Source organism: Lutra lutra, chromosome 5, assembly GCF_902655055.1.
Source record: "Lutra lutra chromosome 5, mLutLut1.2, whole genome shotgun sequence".
NCBI classification, from domain to species: domain Eukaryota; kingdom Metazoa; phylum Chordata; class Mammalia; order Carnivora; family Mustelidae; genus Lutra; species Lutra lutra.
The window spans coordinates 13,647,802-13,672,785 of NC_062282.1; the positions used below are offsets into that span (position 1 = coordinate 13,647,802).

General features: G+C 44.8%; 1 protein-coding gene across 1 annotated transcript in view; it reads right to left on the reverse strand.

Annotated features, from left to right (window-relative positions):
- The window catches only part of MYO10 (myosin X), a 218,148-nt gene that overhangs the window by 126,526 nt on the left and 66,638 nt on the right, over window positions 1-24,984 (reverse strand). The window contains exon 3 of the mRNA XM_047731876.1: window positions 1,796-1,954. Within this exon, the coding sequence (XP_047587832.1) occupies window positions 1,796-1,954 (159 nt within the window). The remainder of the gene's footprint in view (window positions 1-1,795; window positions 1,955-24,984) is intronic.

The following is a 24,984-nucleotide window of genomic DNA, read 5'->3' on the forward strand; positions in this document are numbered from 1 at the left end:
GCTCAAGGAAGACAAGGTCGGGGGCGCCTGGGTGGCTGTCAGTTGGGCGTCTTCCTTTAGCTCAGGTCACGATCTTAGGGTCCTGGGATCAAGCCCTGCATCGGGCTCTCTGCTCAGGGGAGAGTCTGTTTCCCCCTCTCTCTCTGCCTCTGCTTCTCCCCCTGGTTTGTTTCCCTCCTTCCACTTTATTTATTAAGTAAATAAAATCTTTAAAAAATAAATAAATAAATTGAAAAAGCAAAGACAAAGTCCGTCCTTGACAAACCAAGCAAGGAAATTTCTAGGTAAACAGTTTGGCGGCAGCGTCAAATCACACTCAGTACCCAGGTACGGCAACCTGGGCGCAGGTAGGGGCTCCTCCCGGGGAAGGCGGGAGGCCACCGTAACCCTGGAGATTTCTGACCTTGGAACTGAGCAGAGTTCTCCCAGCATGTGCACAACACAGAAGAGAAAGCCACGTCTTCGTAAACACGTGTGAATGTTACCTTTCCTGAAGAACCTATGGAAAGTACCGTAATCTAGAGACTTAGTGTGAGCAGGCTAAGCCGGTCAGAGAGCTAGAATCCCACTGCATTTCTCTCCATCGGGTTGCTTAAGAACATGCGGCAAACATTAGGTCAATCTGGCAAAAATGACACTTTTGCAACATAAGAAGCAGAGGAAAATTAGGCATTAAACCCGCAAGTAACTCATTCCTCCTCATTTCCCAGCTCTCCTCTCCAGTCTAAGGGTAAATAAATCAGAGAAACAAGAATACTAAGCAGGCCTTGAGTTTCTGTTAGCACCTAATAGCTTGCTGTAAAGGCTGACGTCATTCATCAAAATCAGCAAGGTATAGGCAAAATTAAGTGTAATTGTTGAAGAAGAAAAATTACTGAAAAGAACAAGAGGTTTTTAAAATATTAAAATAGTTTTTTTAACTTTCATTTTAATTTTGGGTATTTTTCTTAATTATGTTAGTCAACATGCAGTATTTCATTAGTTCCCAATGTAGTAAAAAAAAAAAAAAACACCTATAAATTTGAACTTGACAAGAAAAAAACATTTGTAAGCACTTGGGACCGTTACTATAAGGACTTAGGAACAGATGGATGAAAAAGAAAATCTCTAGGCCAATCTTGACAGATAAACTAATATATGTACTTTAATATCAAAAAGTAATTACGTATTATAGAAATGATTTTTTTGAAATGATATCTAAATATTACTCTTGTAATACAGATATAGTCCTATTTCACAAAAGTTGAGAGAAAAATGTGCATGCCTGCTTTTTATGGCCATGTATCCCTTCGAAATAGCAATCCTATAAATAAGAAAGATGGGTTCCATGAATCCAAATATTCCCCTGGAGGGGCTTCAGAGCCAGAAAAAAATGTGAACATCCATAAAAGGAGAAAAATCAAGAAAAGGAGACAAAAGCTGGACCTCAAGTTACTATTACTTGCAAATCCACATTCCCCACCCTCCCCCACCCTTCCCCCTCCCTGAACTGAGGAAGACAACCTTTCTGGTGAATTCTTTGTAGAACAGAACACTTAACAAAAACAGAATGCACTCACCATAAGAGGTAAAATCGCCCTTCAATGAAAGTATTCCCCTCTAATAAAATCAAGGCAATAACCATGTGAACATGATTTATTGGGCCACGTTTCTAATTTGGCAAAACTCCCGAAAACACAGGTTTACTTAGGTGAACTGGACAGGCTCTCAAAAGGCAGGAAATACCCTTTGAAAACAAAAATTAACATTCACTCAGACTTGAGGGATTTTTATAGAGAATTCAAGTGGAACTTACATATATTTGATTTCTCTTATATCGTTGGTATAAGTTATGCATGATGGATCCCCCGTGGAGCTCCGTCAAAGTGGCCATGTCATCCACGCCTTCCTCATTCATGGGGTGCATAGCGGTCACCTTCTGGTGCGTAATTGTGCTCTGCTTGTACGTGAACACCTGATGGGCAGAATGAATTCAGTTGTTTAGCAATCAGCAGTGGACAGTGTCCCCAGACATTTCCCACTTTAAAGTACAATCTCAGCACAATTTCAGCAACAAAATATCCTGAACTGGCCAATAAGGAGTGTTACTGCAGAGAACGTCTTCATTTTCTCTGTGCCACTTACCTACTTTCAAAGGAAGCGATTATTTGACAACTGCAATTAAATACTCCTCAAAGACATGAGTTCAAGCATTAGCCATCCCTTGGGAATCGCAGAAATCATAAATTTGCGGTTCACTTCCCCACGTATTTCTCCAATTGCTATAAATCGGTAACAGTTTAGAAACTGGCTAACCAAACTTTAAGAAAGTAGTTTGGCTTCGTTGTGTCATGTCTCACACGGAATCATACAATATATTTCAAAGCTTCGTCATAAAGCTCGTCCATTCACCACAGAGTCCTAGTTGTTCACATATGCCTCTGTTCAAAGGCTGGAACACATCGTCACAGGAATATGTTAAAAATATCCTTAAATCCCTTCTTGGATTTAAAATAACATCAGTTTGCTTGCTTGACACCTGTCTTCGTTAACATTCCAAAGACCACTGATGAGGACCACATACGTGTGTTAGCATGAACATGACGAACTCAGATGCGGCTAAGACTGATCACTCACTCTGCATGTATTTCTAAAATCTAGTCAGTGCTTTTTTGTCGCTACTGATTTGGTAGAGGATCCACCATACTAAGTCAGCTCCACCTGTTAAGCAAATTTTGGCCAGCTTTGCATGCAAATTCATGTACATAATAAAATCATTTGATGACAGAGTTTACTCCATAATTATTCATTTTACACTTTTCCAACGTTCATCTCTAAAGAACATAAAGATAGAGAGAGGACCTGAAGAACATGGAAAATGTTCAATCTTCACACGCACACGTCCTTCTCTTGTGCGCACACGCACGACGACTTTCTGGAACAGTATCTGCAGAACTTCCTGATTGGGGAATTCTGTTTTTAAATATCGACCACTTGCCTACATGGCAACAAACAGTATGTTATTGCAAAAGAGAATGACACACAAGGGAAGCCAAAGTACCAATCCAATGGTTTTGAGAAGTTATGAAAAATGGCATGTTTTATTTTTCTAGAGAAAAAATAAAACTTCAGCAGTGGCATTTCTGCCACATGAACCACAAGAGTTGGCCAAAACCAGTCTCAGGAAGCTGCTCAACCCGAGGGCAGAGAGCAGACCTTCTCTTCTCAAGGCCGGCCATGCTCCCCAGCTGCGCCCTGGGCGCAGACATCTACCAGGAGATGCGCCAGTCCCGGCGGCCTCGCCTCCTGGTGAGGCAGCCAACCCCGCCACGTAAGGACCCAAAGGGTAGGACAGGCCTGGGAGTGCAGGGTGGAGGGTACCACAGCCAAGAAACAAGTATTGAGGGAAAGCAATGTGCTGGAACATTCAAGAGTGTGGATGCACTTTTAAGACACTGACCTTCCATTCTAACTCAAACACCGGGGAAGAAAATTAAAGAAACAGATTTAGGCCAAGAGTTGAAATTGTCTTGGGGCAATCTGGAAAACCCCAGAAGTGAGCAGCTAATACTCTCTGTTCTTTCCCAGCTTGCTACATGCCAATGATGCCAATCCAGGCAGTTTTTTCTTTTTTTATGTTATATATTCACTTGAGAGAGAGAGAACATGCGCAGGGGAGAAAGGCAGAGAAGGAGGGAGAAGCAGATGTCCCGCTGAGCAGGGAGCCCGATGCAGGGCCCGATCCCAGGACCATGACACCACGTCCTGAGCCAAGGGCAGGACTGACTAACTGACTGAGCCACCCCGACGCCACAAGCAGGTTTTCTGGAAACACTAACCCCTGGGCTGGTACTTGGGTCTTCTATCTGCAGTGACTGTAGGGGTTGCGGAGGATGGCAGAAGCAGAAGTTTGGCCCCCGCAAACTCCCAGCTGGCCAAGGAGTGCAGGGAAGAGTCCTGCGTCCTCTCCCTGCTGCTAGCACACACTGGGAGACTCTTCTCACACTGCTTGCTCAAAACTCCAGCCAACACAGTGGGCGCAATGGTTGCCCAGGTTCCCAGGAAAAGGTTCTTGTAGGAAAGACAATAAGGCACCCCGACTGTCTCCTGCTCAGGCCCCCCCAAGACTCATCATCAGCAAGTCCTTCCCAACATGGAAACAACTCTTCCTACTGAATGTCCCTGAGTACATGGAGAATTCCAGAATTTGAGGATAGAAATAATTTAGAATACTAAAATTGTCCTCTGTATTTACATTGATTCTGACTTTTGGAAATAATCACGCACGGCCTACAACACTGAGAGACTAAAAAATTATACACACACACACACACACACACACACAAATATTTATGTCATATGTAAACACTGGTCTTTTTCAATGCGCTGGGAATATAAGACAACGTGTGGACTGAAGTCCAGAGCTGGGCACACAGCACCGAAGGGGATGGCTATACACAGCAGAGTTCCCCACCTTCGTACACTTGACTTCAGGTTTTCAGGAGCGCACTGTGTGTCAGACGTGGCCACGTGCCCATTTTGGGAGTGGGCAAATCCAGAGAACAGGAACCAATCCTTCCCATGGCCTCAAGGAGACAGAATCATGATCGAAGGAAATAGTTACATAAGCAAGAGACCATGAGCAGAAAAGACAGAAACATCATGCCAAGACAGAGGACAGGAGCTGCTCAAAAGACAATCATCTCCAGAAAAGTAGAATAGTAGAGAAAATGTGTTTGTGAAGGCAAGGCAAGGATAACCGTCCCTTCAGAGATGGGTTAATATGTGTAAAAATTCTAGAATGGTGCATGGTGTACTGCAGGTGCTAAGTACATATCTAATAAACTAAGGAAATCCATTCATTCACGCCAATATTTACTGACATGGTCTAAGCATTGGAAATATAGCTTACATTCCAATAAGGGGAAGAAAATACAATCAAATACACAGATAAATATCTAGCACGGATGGTGATGAATGTTCATGAAGACATGAATGAGAGTAAAGGGATTAAGTACCAAGTGGGGTTAACTTTATACCAGATACGAGGACAGCCTCACTGATAGGGTCGTATCAAAGCAGAGACCCTATGGAAGCAAGAGATGGAACCAGCCCCCTGCATTCAGTGTGTTAATGTGTAGTGGTTGGATAAGCACCTGATTTAATTTAGAAAGATTTCAAAGGATTACAGAGACCCACAACCTTATTCAAGAATTAAGGAGCATCCCTCAAAGCATCAAAAGTCATTGGTATGTGCAACAATTAACAGGATATTAGTTACACAAAATTAATCCCACATGGCAGAAAAACTCTAGGTTTAAAGAATGGAATTCTTTTTACAGGAATTTTTGGGGGAACAGCTGCCAAAATGCAGTAACAAAATATATTCTGTAAAACCCAACTCAGAAAAAAAAAAAAAATGGAGTTACTTTAACGGAGCATATACTAGGAGAAAGGTGGTAAGGTTAAGGAGTGGAGGAAAATATGGAAGATTAATACACAGGAAACCAATTTAGAGAAAACGCAGCCTCAGAACAAACAGCTCCTGTTACAGAAATACAAGCCACTGGTCACAAGACGGACTGGATTAAGCATGGGTGCAGAACAAAGGAAGCCAATCGACAGTATTGGAAAAATGACTTGGAAGACCTGTCTAATGCTGGGTTCACTTCTACATGAGCTCAAAAGGTGTGAAGTCAATTAATTAAATAAAAAATAGCTGAACCACTGTCAATCCACTTTTATGTTTAACCTTAGGAAAGGACAGCACCTATATCACAAGGAAACTCCCACCACATGTAGGCTAGAGTTCCTATAACAAACAGTTTTAGACATACACAAGATTTCTCTTATTACAAGTCATTAGAAGCCCCAGTCCTAACTTTTCCAATTGGAGAGAAAGGAAAAAGAAAGTGACCCTATCATGTCCTCCCCTGATGGACAGATGGGACAGAGGGTGTTCTCAATCTGGGCAACCTTCTCTCTCTGTATCCTAGAATTTCTGCTAGAATGTTCTCAGGTCAGTGCCCCTGCTCTGCTCCCTGGACCTGGGGCAATGTCTGTAAACATTTCTGGTCATTGGAACCAGGGGAAAGAGGAAGGTGCTATTGGCATCAGGTCGGGAAGGGCCAGAAATGCTGGTACACATCACAGAATTATTCAGTCCAAATGTCAAGAGTGCCATGTTGAGACAGCATGGTCTAGAAAGACCAATGAGTCAGAGGTCTAGGTAGACACCAGGAAAAAAAAAAAAATGATGTGAACGAGCCAATGCCTATAAACAAAACCTTTCACAAAATATTTTAAAAATTTAGAAACAAAGAAAAACATTATAAGAGAGGTTAACCAAAGGTCAGCATGATGATATTCTGCAATTTAGTTTTTGTTCTTCCTTATTTGATGTGAGTTAAGAGGATGATGGTGGTGAGGCTGAGGATGGTGTCTCGGCATTGGGTTGGCTTTTATCTGTGTTACTATTTTCTACTTGTACTGTATTATGGTCAGATACTATGGTCCAGTTCTTTCTACTTTGTTCCTACCCTGCCCAGGGCAGCTGTCCCGAGTCTGGGCCACAAGCATCGCTTCTCCTTGAGATCTCAGCCCCAAGGTGACCCTCTCCGGGAGACATCAGTGCGGAGAAGGATGCCATGCCAGTTTCTTCCTTATTCTGCTGTGTGTACCATCTTCTTAGATCCTAGGACAGCCTATAATTGTTTATCTAATCCGTTATCTTTCTTGCTTAAAAACCATCTCTGGGTCCCCCACTCTGGGACCCCAGGTCAGTCCCCTTCATCTCATTTGACCACAACCTACAGTTAGAAATGTTTTATCCTGGGACACCTGGGTGGCTCAGTGGGTTAAGTCTCTGCCTTCAGCTCAGGTCATGATCTCAGGGTTCTGGGATCAAGCCCCGAATCGGGCTCTCTGCTCAGCAGGGAGCCTGCTTCCCTCTCTCTCTCTGCCTGCCTCTCTGCCTATTTGTGATCTCTGTCTCTCAAATAAATAAATAAAATCTTAAAAAAAAAAAAAAGAGAGAGAGAGAGAAATGTTTTATCCTGTCAACTACCATACACACAGTTTCATAAAAATACTTGTCTGATGTCTGGTGCATCTCGGTATTTTCTACTCTGTTTCTTTTAAACGCTGTCTGTGACTCTCTGAACCAACTTCACACCCAATATGGGTTGTGAACCATGGTTCGAAAAGTCTACGAGGGCAAAATGCATGCCTACCTTGCTCCCCAGAGCCAGTCTTGGCCCGCCATACAGACTCAAGAAGCATGGAATAAACGGTCCTGGGTTTCAAATTGGGTGCAATGTATAAGGAGAGGTAGATTAGGAGTAATGACCAAAACATGGCCTTGGGGGACTGGAGGCAGATCTGGCAGGATTCATTTCTCCTAGATCTATGCCTCTAAGAGCTTAGGGGAAATGGGCAAGGTACTTACACCTGCTCTGGCCTGTGATTTTTTTTTCTCCCACTAGCAAAATAAGAATGTTAATAACAATAACTCAGACTCATCATGAAAACTAAACAAAATGATGCAGGTAAAAGTCAGAGTGACACAAATGAAGGCTGAATACAAGGTATCTATTCCTATGAAGGGGAATCATGCAAGGAAGAATGCAGAACATCCAAAAGGAAATGCACCAATTGTCTTTGCATAGACAGATAAGCCCAGAATTCTTCGACACGAGCCCAGAGACCAGATCGATGAAGTAGGGAGTGAGCAAAAGGAAGGGGTGCAGAGTTAGTTCTATGGTTTTTAGGACCATCTGAGCCTGTACGTTATTTGATGAAAAACTGATGTACACTTTCTATTTTGACCCCTTTGCACAAATCCGGCTGGCCCTCTTTGGATTTTCTCTGGATTCAACTTCATTTCTGAGGATGCCTCTCTCAATTTAATCTCCATCTTTATTTGTTTATTGGCCCAGGAATTCATGATGGCTACTATGATCCATGACAGAGGCGAAGGCTTCTGCTTCCTCCCCTGTGGCTGCGATGAGCAGTCACGGAAACCAAATATAGGCTTCTGGGATGTTATGAAAGTAGTTCTACCATAATCATTTTTAAAGTGAATCGAATCAATTCGGTGTATCCAGATATGTTCACTGATAGTGATTTTGATTGGACTGTTGCTTTTTCGTTTTTTTTTTTAAGGTTAGAAATGTTTTGAACTTTGAGAAAATGGGAAAGATAGAAAAGTATAAAGAAGGTCCAAAACATCTACAAGCTCGTGATCCATTATTGGAGTTCTGATATACTTTCTTTCAGATTTTCTGCATGCATTTTTAAACTTTTTTGTAATTAAACTTTTTGTTTTGAGGTCATTACAGCTCCACATGTGTTTGTGAGCAGTCATACAGAATGATTCCAGATACCCTTTATCTGCTTTTTCTCAGTGACAACATCCCACAAAACCAGGCACAATAGCACAACGAGGCTCTGGACACAGAGTTGAGATACAGAACCTTTCCATCAGCCCTGGGACTCAGCATGTGGCCTGTTTAAAGCCAGTCCCAATACTGTCTCAGCCCTACTCCCTTCCTAACTTCTGGCAACCATCAATCTGTCCTCCATTCTAATTTTGTCATTTCAAGAATATGATATAAATGGGATCATACTCCATGTAACCTTCTGGGAGTCACTTTTTCCAGCTTTTGCCTTAAATACTTAGCATGGCTATGAACACGTGTGTGTACGTTTTTGTGCAAACCTAAGTTTTCATTTAGATAGAATGAATGCCCAGGAGTACAGTTGCCGGTGTGTATCTGTCACGTGGTTACTGGTGTGTGTTTCTGTGTGCACACATTTTAAAAATAAAACATAGGATTATACTACATGCATAGTATAAATTGATCGTAATTTAGTATATTTGAAAAAAAATATTTGCCTCAAGTGATCTTTTTCTTGACACTCAATTCTTCAAGGTGGAAAGACTGGCTTATGGGGCGTGAACGTCCTGTGATGTACGCAAGAGAGCTTTGCAAGATGCCCCCTACCACAGCTGGAGCCATGAGTGTGACTTCTGTCAGATTTTCCCGAAAACTTCTTTTATGAATAAAAAAGTCACGTAGTCTAACATTTAAAAGGTGAGATGTACATCATTCTTCTATAAAAATCACAATTCCTGAATGTTGCTTATAAATTCCAATTTAAGATCTTCGTTTCCTCTCCATTTCCTTAACTAGCACAAACCAGCATGCTCTTTACTGTGTGTGAGTGTGTTAGGCTTTCCTTCCGACTGCACCAGCCGGCTCTGAGAGGTAACTTTTTTCTCTGATGTCCACCAGCAGAGGTCAGGGCTGGTGTATCACCCAGGCCTCACTCACGGGCGGGCAGCAGCCCATGCAAGCAACTTGGTTGCTCTTGGCATTGCTCACTGTGTGGTATGGTTCTGCCCTGTGGAAGGGCAGATGCACCTTCCACAGATTAGCTTCCTGGTGTTTTAGATTCTCAGACTCTTAATCCTATCAGTTGGCCTGTAAACTCCACAGTATCATCAGACAGATTTGTGCTCCGTGGTTAAGGTCTACTGCTCAGGGGCAGACCTGCCGGGACCTCCCATCCTCACTGGGCTGTGTGCGTCATCGCCCATACTCTCGGTGGGGTGTTGCTGGTGCACTGGAAGGCAGAAGGAAACCCTCCATTTGAAGGACAACAGTGTTGGTAGCGATGATTCCTAGAAGGGACTGAACATTGCTTTCCCATGGGGTTTCTAGGAGGTTGGACTCATTGAATTGGGTTTCGTACTGAGATTTCTTCTGCTTCTCTAGAAAAACAATTGCAGTGTCATGCTTGACATGAACTGTTTATGAGTAAGAAGAGAAATGTCTGCCCCCACCATAGCTGCTTCTGCGGGCCCCAGTTCCTTCAGGTCAGAGGCCAAGTGTCACTGCAGGGCACCCTGCCTCAGACACTTCCCACTTAGCAGGTGCCCTGCATGGCCTTGCCTTTGTATCTGCTCTTCCCTTCCATGTGGCTAATGCCCACCATACTCAGGGAATTGCCTCTGTTCTAGCCACCCAGGTGGAGATTACCCATTTATGTTTCTGATCTCTTGGGGATCGCTAAGCTCTTGGAAGGACGAGCCATTTAAATCACTGTTGTATGCCCGGGATCCAGCTCACAGTCTGACACCAATGGCAAATGAGGGAACTGGAGAGGGTAAATAAATGAATTCAAAAGGCTATCTCTGAACTGGGGTCCCTTTAGGTCTGACTCTAACACATGTGCTTTTCCACAGTCCCAAGGAATTCAGTGCTAGCTGTGCTGTGTGCCATTGCGCAGGTTTCCTAACCTCTCTGATCCACTGTGACTTCATCCTCAAAACAATGAGCAATACTGTTTCATCCCCTGCCTGGGAATCAAATGAGGGAATATCATCAGTGTGTCTGGTACACACCGTCAGCCATCACTAATGCCCTGTCTCTCTCTCTAGCCCTTTGCCTTATTTTGGTTTTGTACCCAGAGGCCCTGAAAACCTGATGACAATTTAAATGGCTTAATCCCACAAACCAGTTTGTCTTTGAAATAGAAAATATCAATCTTTTATCTGTATTCGGGTGTCTGTTATCTAGCAAACTCAGCAGGTAGGCTTAAGTAGCAGAACATTGATATAAAGATGATTTTAACCCCCTGTGCCATGTAACTGAGATGTTAAATCTGACAGGTGGGACCTGAAAGTGAGGCACTGTTGTCATTTCCCCCACACCCTGGGAGACTAGGTGTGTATGATTTGGCTTTTGATGAGATTTCAGTGGAACTATCTAGTGGACTTGACATTTCTGTGGCCCATCGACTTTCTGCAGTCTCCTAAGGCTGCAGCCAAACGATAGGCCAAGGCAGATTTTCACTTCCTCCTAGGCTTGTCCTAAGGGCATACATGGTCACTGAGAGCTGGGAGTCAGGGGGGCTGGCCACAACATGACATAGTGCACCCCTTCCCCCGAAGAGTCACCAGCTATTAGAAGCAGTAAGGGCTTCTCCGATCCACCTGTATTAAGCATGGTAAGTTTCAGCTGAGAGAGAGCACAAAGCGAGGCATGGATGGGATAAATGCCCACGGGCCCCAATTCCTCACCCCATGCGTGTGACACAACTGGTTCACCAGCTTTCACTTCTGAGGTTCCTTATTCCTGGTCCCAATGTCCCGGCCCTTGTTCTAATTCTAAGTGTTCCTTTCTGATCCCTTCCTTCTGACTCAGAAGCCTAGACCCTGACAGCATGAACTTGAACTCTTGTATAGATCGCCATTATTCCTGTAATTCCAAACTATCTTGGTGTTTCAAAAGCGTCTTTATGCACACACCTCCACACTCAAAACCAAAAACGGACCTGCATATCTTACCCTGTGCCTATCCCCTTTCCCCTTTCTTAGGAATGACACCATCACCAGCTCCCCAAGCTTGAAACTCGAGTCTAAGATCCCTGCCCACTGCTGGCCACGACATCTTCTTTCAAGTCCTAGATTAGATGAGCAACATCGCCTAGAATCTATCTGCTCTACACTTCTTCCCCCCAAACCTACATTTTTCATCCTAGACCCCCCACAACTTCTTCCTAATTAGTTCGTCTGCCCCCAGTGTCCCATGGCAGGAATCTAATCATTCTCAAATTGGGAGTCCAAGGAACATTTTTTAATGTTGAGTTTTAATTTTAATGATTAAATTTTTTTTTTCCCCACCAGTTTTAAAGTCAAATTTTCTTGGCACTAATAACTTCGACTTGAAAGACATTTTCAGAGATGAAATTCTGGTTGCTTGGGCTGGTGTTTCCCAAACTGGGATCAACTAGGATCTTTTAGGGGACACGGCTCAAGTCTGAACAGCATAGACATTGATGGACTTGAACCCACTCTGCTTCCCAATGCAAACAACCCTACCCAACTCTGGTTACTCCACATCGTAGCCCTCAGCTTCATCATCTATAAAATAAGGATGATAACACCCACACCTCAGAACGGTGGTGAGATCACAGCAAGAGAATGCACCGAAAGGATTTAGCACAGCTCTTGGTACCGAGCAAGCGACTCAAATACTTCACTGTCGGCTGTGTTCCTGTTACCAGTGACATCATCTGACCAGATCATGCGTTGCCTCGAATTCTGTTTGTTCCTGGTCACTTCTAGGATGAAGAATAATCTTACTGTGGTTTCCCTGCAACGGCTTTCCTGAGGGGCCCCGGCTACTTCTCCCACCATGCTGACTCCAGCCACATTGGGCGGACCCAGTTTCCCGTCCCCTCTCCCACCTCGCTGGGTTCCACACTCAGTGAACAGTCCTGGGGTCCATCCTGCACTCCTCCATGTCACCCCTCTTCCAAGCCTCCCCCACCATGCCCAGCCTGGCCGAGGCTCCCTTCTTTCCCACAGCACCTTGGACAGAACCTCTCCTGTCCCTCTCCACACCAGGCTCTAATCTCATCTGTCTCATCCCTGCGGAGGAACCAGGACTGGCAGAACATTCCGCTCCAGAGTGGAAGTGCTGATTTCCTGGGGCACCACGATGAGGCTCTGGGGCTGCATGTGGGTTGGTGGGAAGGAGGGCAGGACCGAATCACCATACCACTGCGGTCGGGGGCGTGCTGCTATCCTCATATTGGACTCATCTGCAAGGACTTCGGTTTCATCTCACGGAAACCTCTGAGTCCTCATGTCTGGCACCAGTAGCTGCTTACAAATCATTTGCTAACAGGATGAGCCCCAGCTGTCCTTCCATGCTGCTGAGATCACATCATCAGCACCCTGCGTCGGTCATCAACAACCCAACTCCCAAGGCTGAGCTGTAAATCAATGTTTTGCATTTACTGGCTGCTTTGGAACAGCCTTAAACTGAATGACAGTAATTCCTTGGCTGCTCTTAAGTGAAATGAAAAAGGCATATTTGAGCCAAGTATGTGTACATCTCAGAGTTGAAAACCGGAGTCAAAATAGTTTTATGGATCCTAGCTGTAAGCACCATATTTTTTGCAGGCCCCTCATTTCCAAGTATCAAGTAAGAAGAGACACAACCTCAAAGCATTTATTTAATTCAGTGAACAAATAGAATCGGAATGAGTCCAGATTGAAACCAAAAGTCAGTGAGGCTAAATATCCACAAAGGCACAAGAGACCTGCTTGACTCAAAGTTGTGGTACAAGAACTAGGAGATAACATACCACTCAGGTGAAAGGAAATGCCAGAGACAAAGCACAACAAATCAGAACATGGAATAATGAGCTCCTACCCTGCCCACGGATGCCAACCCCACCCCCCCTGCCAAGGAAATCTCTAGAAATGGCAGAAAACTCTACTGGAAATACTGGAAGGATGAAAAAGAGGCAGAAGGCCTGAAAGAGAACAGACTGGAAAAAAAATAATAGATCACTAAGTAAAGATGGCAAAGATCTCATTTTTTAAAAGTATATTTAATGAGAAAATACCATGTACTGAGATATTCTTGCTAATACAGGGACCATGAGCAACCTAAGAACACTGTCTTTCCCCTGAAAAGTGCCAACAAGGAATTGTTTCTCAGCAAGTACCTACGAACTCACAGGAAATAAAATCCCTGCACATCTTCTATGGGAAATCTGGCCTGAATATCCAAAAGCCAGAGCACCTGAGGTTTAGAAACTTAACGGAATCTGGTTGAAATCTCAGACTTGAGACCCAAGGTCATGAGGATAAACATGGCCATGTTTTTGTCAATATCATCCTCCTTCCCTTAGCTTTCCCAAAAGGGGGGTTTGGAGAGTCTTCCTTTCTGATGATCGATATCCTTATAATAAGCTTGCATCTCTTCAAATTTCTACTTTAGAATGTTACACAGAGTCAAAACACAGCATAAAAAGGACAAGGGGGCCCCACAGTGTCTCTGTCACCACCAAGTGGTCACCATTCAACCAGACAGCAGTGCCTCCTCCAGGATGCGGACCCAACACTAAAGCCTCCCACCAACACCTACCTTCACTCACACTCACACCTGCAGGCCCTCAGGCGGCAGCCACCACCAGGGCTCTGCCTCCACCTCCCTTCCAGGGCAAAGATCACGGAGAAGGACAAAACCAGAAACTTCCCAACTGCCTGCATGTGATAGGAGCAGATAGAAATGGGTCAAGAGCACCATGATGAAAAGTAACTAAGGGACAACCTCCCGCCTGGTGGACATCCAAAAGCCCAGGAGAGCTGCATCGAAAGCAAAGCCATCGACTCCATCTCAAGATGTGGCATTAGGAATGCCTTAATCCACACTATTTTCATCACTCTGAATGTTTTCCCATAATTTGTTAATGCTATCTTCATCTCTTGATAGCCAGATAGATATGCTGCCATTAAGAGGATGGGAGTTAATCCCTCCACTGCCAGAGGGAACGTGAAACGATGCACCTGCTTCGGAAAACAGACTGACCGCTCCTCGAAGGGTAATTCCATGCCTAGGCATATACACAAGTGAAATGGAATCGCGTCCACGCAAACGGTCATGCATGAATGCTCACAGCAGCATGATTTCTGTTAGTCCCAAAGTGGAAGCCACCCACACGTCCATCAGCAGAGGAACGGAAGAAGGTCATGGAGCACACCTCCACGGTATACCACAGAGCAGCCTCCAAAACGAGAAGGAACACAGCACTGAGATGTGCAACAACACAGTGAACCTTGAAAGCGAGTCATAGAGGTCAGATGATGAAGGGCGCATGTCCTGGGACTCCCCTTATAGCCCAGATCCAGAAGAAGCAAAGTCAGAGCCAGAAAGCTGATCAGTGGTGGACATGGCTCTGGGGCGGAGGAGGCTGGGGAGCGACTGCTCACAGGTCTGAGGTGTCCATTTGAGGTGATAAAAATGTTAAAACGGACCATGGTGATGACCGCACAACTCTGTGAATATACTCAATACCCCGAACTGTGCACTTTAAATGGGTAAATTCTATGGAGTGTGAATTATATTTCAATAAAGCTGAATTTTTTTTTATTTTTTTATTTTATTTTATTTTTTATTTTTTAATTTTTTTAAAGATTTTATTTATTTATTTGACAGAGAGAGATAACAAGTAGACAGAGAGGCAGGCAGAGAGAGAGAGAGGGAAGCAGGATCCCTGCTGAGCAGAGAGCCCGATGCGGGACTCGATCCCAGGACCCTGAGATCATGACCTGAGCCGAAGGCAGCGGCTCAACCCACTGAGCCACCCAGGTGCCCTGAATTTTTTTTTTAAATTAACAAATACTTGAACCAGGCACACGGCCCAGGGAGTCACTGCACGAGAGCCTCTCCCTGGATGCACGCCAAGCCCCCCTCAAATAATGGGGTCCCCTCAGCCATCCTGCTGACCCCTAGTCTGCTGATTAAAAGGCAGGGCCCAGAGAGGCATGGTGGAGCCAAACCAGCATTTCTAGAACAAGGTCAGCCTGCCCATGACCAGTGGACCCATCCTGTAAAAACCAAAGCCCAGAGCTGACCACAGAGGTGAGGCTGAGCTCAAGGCAATCTGGGGAGGAGAAGGCCAGGAGCAGGGGAGGGGGTGGAGGGAGAGCTAAGAGGGTCCGGCTGACAATGCCCATGTCCCCCTCAAACAGGACCAGCCTGGTCATGGTCCCCAGGTTCCCTGCAGTCTGGGTGTGGCCTCCCCTCTTCGCCTTGTTGTCCTGCTGCTCTTCTCCAGGGACATGTCCACCATCTTGCCACCAGCCCAACCCTTCCTGGCTTTATGCCACTTGTGTAAAAAAGCTGCATCACTGACCCGGGGGCCTCAACCGAGTGCCCCGTCCGAGGTAAAGTGCACTTGTGGCATACAGAGAGAACAGATCTTTACCACTCCCGGGCAGGTGTTCAGTGCCCAGACCCTCACCCCTAAATGCGTCTGGGTTCAGTCTCAGTGACAACAGGACAGAACCCCACACGTTTCTGAACGTCATAATGCCCCTGGCTGGAAGACACCAGGCTACACAGAGCCCGGGCATTTCCCGTGCGGTCAAATCAGGCAAATACCGATACACAAAGCTACGCCTGAGAAACTCAGGTGGAGAAACTCAGAAGTCTTGAGAAGTCACCAGCCATCATTTGCTTCACCTGTCCAACATGTGGTCCCTGTGACAAGTCACCACAATTAGGATCACCGTGTCTGGCATCCCACTGATTGCAGCTCAAATGCCGGCTCACATCCTCGTCGCAAAGGACCAAGACTGCACAGCCTTGGGAACAAGGCCTCTCTGCTCCGTGCTTCAGTTTCTACGTCCAGAAATCAGAAAACAAGAGGCCTGCCTCCTGCAGTTGCTATGAGCAACGTCACACCGAGCGCTTGGCTAGCCCCCCACCTCAGCGCACGTGCTCAATGGCATCTGCCACTCCCGGTGTCAAGGTCAACAGGCTTCTGCAAAAGCGGCCAAGGGAGCTCCTTCCATGGAGAGTTCATGTTCTCGATTAAAAAAAGCGGACACAAGGGGCACGTGGGTGGCTCAGTGGGTTAAAGCCTCTGCCTTCGGCTCAGGTCATGATCCTGCATCCTGGGATCGAGTCCCGCATGGGGCTTTCTGCCCGGCAGGGAGCCTGCTTCTTCCTCTCTCTTCCTGCCTCTCTGCCTGCTTGTGATCTCTGCCAAATAAATAAATTAAAAAAAAAAAAGCGGACACAAGAGGTCTCTACTTGAAATCAGTTTATTAACCATTATTCCAGAGGATTCCAGAGGATTCCAGGGATGTCTCAAAACAACACATTCTATTTCCTGAACAATAACCGAAGAGTAGAATCGTTTTAGCAGAGTGAAGCTGTCACAAGCATTAGGTTTCATAACAATTCAGGTCGGCATTTCATACAAGTGGCCGCTGTCCTGATGTTGCCTGGGCATGAAGCCAGGGCACCATCTACCACTTCCTCTTCTGAATGCACAGTCCCCTGACATCAAGTGACAGGTGGCAGAGAGTAATGGGTGTTCACAACACATGGGGAGGCCCATTGCTATGGGCCTCCTTTCTGATCTCCCCAACGGTCTTCTTACTTTCCACAAATCTGCCAACGGCAAAAGACTGCCACGCAAGAGATCCGATGTCTTTGCTTGCAAGATACCTGAGACTACATTTTCTCTAATCTGCAGGAATATTTTCTGTAAGCCCGAGAAAGATCTTCCTGTAATTAGTAGACACACTACTAATAAATCCTTAATAGGTAAGGCCCTCCAAAGTCCTTAAATGGAGTTAGCTGAGAACTGAAGAAATACGTCCATATATTTATTAGTAATTTTAAATATGCCCATAGATCTTTCTATAAAACTTTCTACTGCAAGGTCCTTCCCATCTGTCTAGGATGGCCGTAATGTTAATGAATCAAATAGTGTAGCACTCTGTTCAATTTCTCTCTCAAATACAGTCAGTATTGATTCAGGCAAAAACAAAGCGAAATCAGAACTTCCAGAAACTTATACACTCTGCAGAGAATTATAGAATTCTGAATTAACGCCCAAACTAAGAATCCCTGTTCAGGATTCATACTTCTTTAAGAAAACACACTATGCCCAAACCAGTAACCGTGAGAGCAAATAGCACCGGCAGTGTGCTCAGTAGGTTTTTGCAAAAAAAAAAAAAAAAAAAAAAAAACCCTTCCCCCAAAACGTGAAGACAAACACTGATAAGCAAGTACCTTAGACTGAAAGTGACACCATAACTTTCCCATGAGTACCTGGGTGGGCTGCATGTCCCAAGAAAGCTAAGAAGTGTCATTTGCTTCATTCCCCCACAAGGCATTATAGTGTGACAGTCCTTGTGACTTATAAACATAAACAGCATTGTTTACCTTGCTTTTTAAAAAAAAAATTTAGGAATTAGAAAACAATTTTTTTAAGATTTTATTTATTTATTTGACAGAGAGATCACAAGTAGGCAGAGAGGCAGGCAGAGAGAGAGGGAGGAAGCAGGCTCCCTGCTGAGCAGAGAGCCCCATGCGGGGCTCGATCCCAGGACCCTGAGACCATGACCTGAGCTGAAGGGAAAGGCTTTAACCCATGAACCACCCAGGTGCCCCCGAAACAATTTTTTTTAAGGAAGATTTTTAAGTAATCTCTGTATCTAACATGGGGCTCGAACTCACAACCCTGAGATCCGGAGTCGCACGGTCCACCGACGAGGCCAGCCAGGCATCCCATTACCTTGCTTTTTGAACTGAGTTCTGCAATTTCCCTGAACACCTAGGCAGATCTACAGGACCTCGGGCACAGCACCAGAAGAAGGGGCCTGGGTCAATGCATAAGACCCGGGACGAGTCCCAGGCCGAGGCTAGACCTGGTGGGGGTCCAGTGTGAAGAGCTACCAGCAGAATGGATGGATGAGGCACCTGAGCCCTTCCCTCCAGGGGTTGTGACTGGGGAGAGGTCTGGGTGGAGTCAGGAAACTGGGTTGTGGTGATCAGCTACCATGACCATGGTGTAGGGGAGAACTGGGAACCACCAGACAGCATCTGAGACGGCAGTGTCCGTTCAGAGGCACAGTCTGGGAGCCTGAGATTAACAGAAGGTAACTGGAGCAGAAGGCTCACAGGACGGTAAGATAATGGTTAGAACGAGCCTGGTGTGATACCAGCCATGTTTAACAGGTGCAATTATTACTCCTGACACTTACATACCCACGTGTGACGGGGTGGGGAAAGAGAAATCAGGAAGCGGGGCCATAAGGCAGCCAGCACGAACGGATGTGGATCTGAGTTCGAGCAGCTCACAGCACACAGGGAAGGATCTTCAGGATATCGACAAACTGAACATCAAGGAAGAAGATGAGTTTCAGGATATTTGTGCTTGGGAGACTGAAGAGTACGTTTCAGGGAAACAGAAAAGTAATAAGAATTGAGAGACTTGGGTACCAAGTCAGTGCTTAGGTAGTTAAAACACGAAAGAGCACACACTCCACATCACCTGAAAGACCAGGGGTCAAAACCTCGGTTCTGCCACGCCCTATACTCCGCAAACCACATGGTTACAGTTGTAAGAGGCTCTTGAGTATTTCAATTCCAAGTGTCCTGAACAAGGGAGGAAGAACAGGAGTGTGGGCGGCCAGGTAAAAAAAAGATGGACACAATGGATGAACACAATGGAGCAAGGTCTGACAGTCTCTGGCTTTCCTAGGTTTATCTGTAGGTTTCCTATGGATAAACTGCAACATGGCAATTAAAAAGAAAACCTAACACAGAAGAGTTCAACCATACCTGCCCCAGGAGACGCCTCGCTTCACATTTCACTGGTGACACTCGATTATTTTGTGTTCCTCTAAGCCCTTGTGAAAGATGCTAGAGTCTAGTACTTTCTACTACCAGGAATTTACTTATCATTTACTTATTTTCAGAGGAGATGTTATAATTGCCAACACAGTACAACGACAACAAAATAGCATGTAAGCCCTTATTTAAATTGGCTGCTACAAAGAAAGTTAAAACCAACGTATGGGGGGAAAAAGATTCAACAAAGGGAAGTATAGTGTATCTTTACTTAAGAAAAAAAAAAAGAAGTGACTTAAAATTTGTAGGAGCTGCTTACATAACCCTGAAGACAGACCCCCCCCCCCACAAAAGTATTATTCGGGAACAATGCACATTTTCAAATGAATTCAGCTTTAAGTCTTTTCACTGTGTATTAGAGGAATTGAGATATTACAGGTAATCATTTTGGAAGTTGAACTAAGCCTATTAAAATGGAGACAATATTTCTGTACAAAATGTCAGAACAAATGATTAACAATACAAACGATTCTGTTAATTAAGCAGGCTAGAACTCAATAGTCAGACGGATTTTTTCAGATTTTAGAAAAACAGCTTAAAATGTCTTTACTTTGTACTAACACCAAAATTTGCCTCAGCAAATACTTTTTATTTTTTTAGATTTTATTTATTTGAGAGAGCAGGAGGGAGAACGAGAATGAGAGAGGGCACACAAGTGGGGTGAGGGGCGGGGTGAGGGGCAGAGGGAGAAGCAGACTCTCCACTGAGCAGGGAGCCCGATGAGGGACTCGATCTCGGAACTCTGGGATCATGACCTGAGCCAAAGGCAGACACTTCACCCACTGAGCCACCCAGGCACCCTGCAAGTACCTTTTAAATTATGCCTGGGCAACCATGAAACAGCAGGGCTAGAGGTCAATCTTCATTTGAACCATTTTTATTTTTTCCACTTTCTCCAAGGTGGAAAGGATGGCTATGTTTCATGAGCTCCACAGACCATCGAAATACAGGAGCCCTTGTGATCTGAGACCCCAGTCATGAATTCAAACCCGCCCTCAACAAAGCCACGTTCCGTTTGCACTCTTCAGAGGAAGCTGACCTAGTTCTAGGCCAACTCTTCTTGCGAACTGTTTTTTGTTAATATGCTTTTTTGTAAGTGTGTCTAATAAAGGCCACGATCTCTTTGTTCTGACCTCATTATTCCACACTCAGGGCCTGGGGAGATTTGTTTTGTTTTGTTGTTTTGGTTTTTATACCGGTCTGGCACCTGTTAGCCCATGAGCAGGCACAGCCATGATGTTTCCTGCCGAGGTTGGCACAGTATCTGTAACCAGGGCACAAGGGCAGTCAATCACGGTAGCCACGAGGCTATCGTTTCCGGGGACCGTCGGCAGTAGGACTGGTGTACTCTGTAACAAACAGCAAGTCAGGTGGCGGGCATATCCTTGGTTTCCCAGCATAAAGCAAACCCTCAGAAACGGCCTCATGTGGGAAATCCTTTACAAATACATGCACGCTGCAGAAAACACGTCCCCACACCTGTCGTAGTTTAAATGAGTGCAATGTCTTATGTGTCCCGATGGGGTTGGGGGCTTATGTCTGCTGGTCTGACTCTTGCCAAAAGCTTTTATTCAACACCTACTGACTCCATGCCTGGCACGGAGCAAGAGCCTGAGAAAATGAAGGCCATTGACGGAAGGAGCGGAGAGACCCCATCAAGGCAAGGGGCAGACGGAGCAACTGGTCCTCAAAATACCTTTAAGGGATGCTGTACTATAAAGGTGCAGGGCTCCAGGCAGCGGGAGGTTAAGTTCGCCAGGGAAATCCCCTCCTTGCAGTACTCCCGATGCTTCAGGGATATGACCGGAAACAAACAGGTCTGCTTCTCGGAACCTTCCTGATCTGTCCAAGGGTTGCAAGAACACCTCGCCCTCCCTAGTGTCAAGGTGGTCACGGGCATCGGACAGGGCATTACAAAACACAGGTTTAGACGACCCAGAAGCACAGGTCAAGGGAAGATGGTCTGTCCAATTTTGCAGTCGGCCCTCTGGCTCGTCTGAGAAACTGTCAAAGGCTTGTTGCCTTGAAAAATTCTGCTACGGATTCTGGTTCTGCTTGCCCCTCCTCCTCCCATCCCCTTGGGCTCCGAGCCCTGAGCCCTTGACCCCACATTCACGAGGCCCTTCCCTGCCACCCTAGCAGCCAGGAAACCCACGCCCAGCCAGCCTGGTTCCGCACCATCTCCCCATGTCCTAAAACCTCCCACATGCTCCAGCTTAGAAGCATGCTCCACGCCTCACCCCTGCTTTTTAAACTGCTATGGCAATGACCCCCTTCCAATACGCTCTTCACTTGTGCACGCACATCTACATACACACATGCATAAATATCTATACACACATATGTATACATAATCATGGCAGTTCTTCTCTGTATATAACCTGGAAGATACCTGTGTTGTATCTGGCAATCATCCCTCTGGGAAGGTGCTATTCTAATCCTAAATTTATAAGTGAGAAAACTAGGACCCAGAGAGTCCTTGTTAGTAGGTATGTATGAGTGATGCTTTCTGTGTTCAAAATATGTTGTTGCATTTGTTTGCATAAGGTCCTAAAACTTCCCTAGCTAACTTTTTAAATATGGTTTTAGCTTCTTAAATATTTTTAAGTCAACTTTGCCTGCCCATTGCTAAAAATCAAATTAAAATGGAAGAGTATTTTAAAACTATATCTATGCTAAGTACCTGTGCTTTAGTAGAACACATCAAATTTACAGTGATGGGTAAATTACAGATTTCCTTTTTAAAAATGGTAAAAACTGACATGAAAAACAGGACATTAATGCTCAACCAGAAAGCTTATAGGTCTTCTGAATCTGTTAATAGTGTGAAAACTGGTTTGCACAAGTTAGGCTGGGAAGGCTAAATGAAGACACCAGTAAATAATAATTACATGGTTACATAAGAGCTTCAAATACAAACCCACAGTGCTTTATGATACTTTATCCCAAACACACACACACCCCAGACTCATAAGAGGGAAGGAGTGGGCACAACAGGAAAAGTGGGTTTTCCTAAGTCACCCATCCAATCAGCCGCTGACCTAGTCCCCACACAGATTCCACTCCCTTTTTCTCCGTGGCCTCCTTCCCTCAATAAACCTTCCCTTTTCCATCTTGTTTCCCCTGTGTATCCTTCAAATGAGTCCTTCAAATCCTACTACTAGAAAAAAATTTTCTTCCAAACAATTTTATCCACTTCTTTGAGGAACGAATTCCTCATCCAACTCAAGGTTGATCCGTTGGGCACGGAGTTCCTCACAAAATTCCCCAAAGGGGCGGATTTCACGGCTGTTGGCCCCCACCACACACCCACACAGATCTTTCACGTCCGTGGAGTTTCTCAGAGCACCCCTTAGTGAGGTAAGTGGAACAGACAACAGTGACTCCTGAAGACAAAGAGGACACCCAACTGTCCAAGACTGGTCCGCTACACTTTCTCCAGAAACCTGCCTAATTGGCTCTTCACTTTCTCTAGATTCACGATCTAAAAGGGCAAATACGTAGTTACGAAAGGAATTAATGTAAGAGGAATATTTAATAACAAAGCAAAAAAACTTACTCAGTTGATCTTTTTGCTAAATTAACCTACCAGAACCAAATGTCTAGTTTTTTGGAAGAGCGAAAGAGCCTACAGTCAACCACTAATTCTAGGTTCCATCTTGTATTCTGATTTTTGTTCTTAAAACTAGGTCAATGCAACTGTGAAATTAGGTGAAAATCATAGCAACATTAAGAACATGCGCTACATCGACTAGATCATTCTCAATGGCTCTTAAATCAAGGTCTTCAAAACTCAGAGTTTCACAGAAACCCCAGTTACGAAATGAGGGGGTTCTTACCCCTCCTTATGTAGTCTGCACAGTTTATAAGCTTTCCAGTAAGATTTTATCTGAAGCAGGGGGAGTCCAGATATATACTTCTTTTTTTGAATATATGGTCTTAATTATCCCACCAAAACATAACTGAAGCCTTTTTAAAATTTTTTAAAGATTTTATTTATTTGACAGAGACAGTGAGAGAGGGAGTACGAGCAGGGGGAATGGGAGAAGGAGAAGCAGGCCTCCCGCAGAGCAGGGAGCCCGATGTGGGGGGTCAATCCCAGGACCCTGGGATCATGACCTGAGCTGAAGGCTGATGCTTAATGACTGAGCCACGCAGGCACTAGATGTATAAAAATAATCAAATTATACACTAATTATACACTAGATGTATAAAAATAATCAAACCTTATCTTTAAACAAAAGGAAAGAGTAATTTTAAAATGTGAACTACAGTACTAACCTCTTCCCTAAGACAAAGTCCAGGAATTATAAGCCTGGAGTAGGGACTGCATTTTCTATCAGGAAAAGATTCCTTTCATTGAATTCAACTGTAGCAGGAACTTCCAAATTCTTTCTTTTTTTCCCTTAATTTTCTTAAATTTTTTTAAGTAGGCTCCATGTCTAGTATGAAACCCAATGCGGGGCTTGAACTTACGACTGTGAGATCAACACCTGAGCTGAGATCAAGAGTCGGATGTTCAACCGAATGAGTCACCAGGTGCCCCAGGACTTCCAAATTCTTAACTGGGGCTGTTAATTTTCAGTAGCCAAGTGAGAAATCAAAGACAACGGAACTAGTTTTTCATAAAGCTTAATTTCTTCCCCTTTAAACAGCTGTCCTTTATTCTACATCTTCCCTACTCTCGGTGTGGTAGCATCATCAGGCCTGACTCTTGACTTCAGGTCAGGTCTTGATCTCAGGGTCATGAGTTCAAGTCCCACATCTGGGTCCACACCCAGGGTGGAACCCACTTAAAAAAATTGTCTTTTAAAATTAAAATAATGGCAAGAATTACCAATGCCCTTACCTGATAATATAAAAGGTGGGATAACTCTGTTGGTCCAGAATCTTGGGACACAGGGATCCCAAGGCTAGGAATTACCCTCCTACAGGTGCAGCAGCCACGGGATGAGAAACATCAGAAACAGAGTGACTGCAGCCAACCATGTGCGTGGTTGTATCACTGATTTTGTTTTCAAAGTAAAATGAGGCCAAACAGAAACACAAGATTGGAGAATTATAACACTACTATCTTTAAGCATCACAAGACTAAAGAGGATTTGGATGGAGGTTTGTTCACACCAAGCTTTTTGCAACACTGAAAACCACCATGAAATCACGGAAGGGTGGCAGTCATGGCTGGGTGTGAGACTGTATGTTCTAGAATCAATCTGCCAGATGCCTTTTCTTCCTTCCCTCCCACACATGAAAGCATGAAAGCAAACACCTGGCTCCAGAGAGTCCATTACCAGGGGAAAGTTCTAGATTTTGGTCATCAAAGAAGAGCATGTTTCACCCTCATCTTCCAAAGCTTCCATCGTCTCACTTCTTTGCTGTCAAAGTAGCTAAGACAGGACGAAGAGAAGCCGGGTGACAAAAAGAGCTTCCTCATCAGCCAGCCGGTACGGAAAGGCGGGGAAGATCATTACGGTATGGGGTCTGCCTTTGGGAGAACACTTCCTAATATAGGACAGGTGCTAAGTATACACGATGTCAACACATCCCTGAGCACCCTCCCCCTTTCCTCAAACCAACCCTGAAAGGTAAGTAGGACCATCGCCACATCGTGAAACCAATCCTGAAAGGTAAGTAGGACCATCGTCACATCGTGGGTGAGAAAACAGATGATTAAGGCTATGTAATTGTCTAAAGATATTCGGATGGCGGCACTGATAGCGGGGGACGCTGCTGTCTTTATGACCAGAGTCATACTTCATTGCTGAGCTAC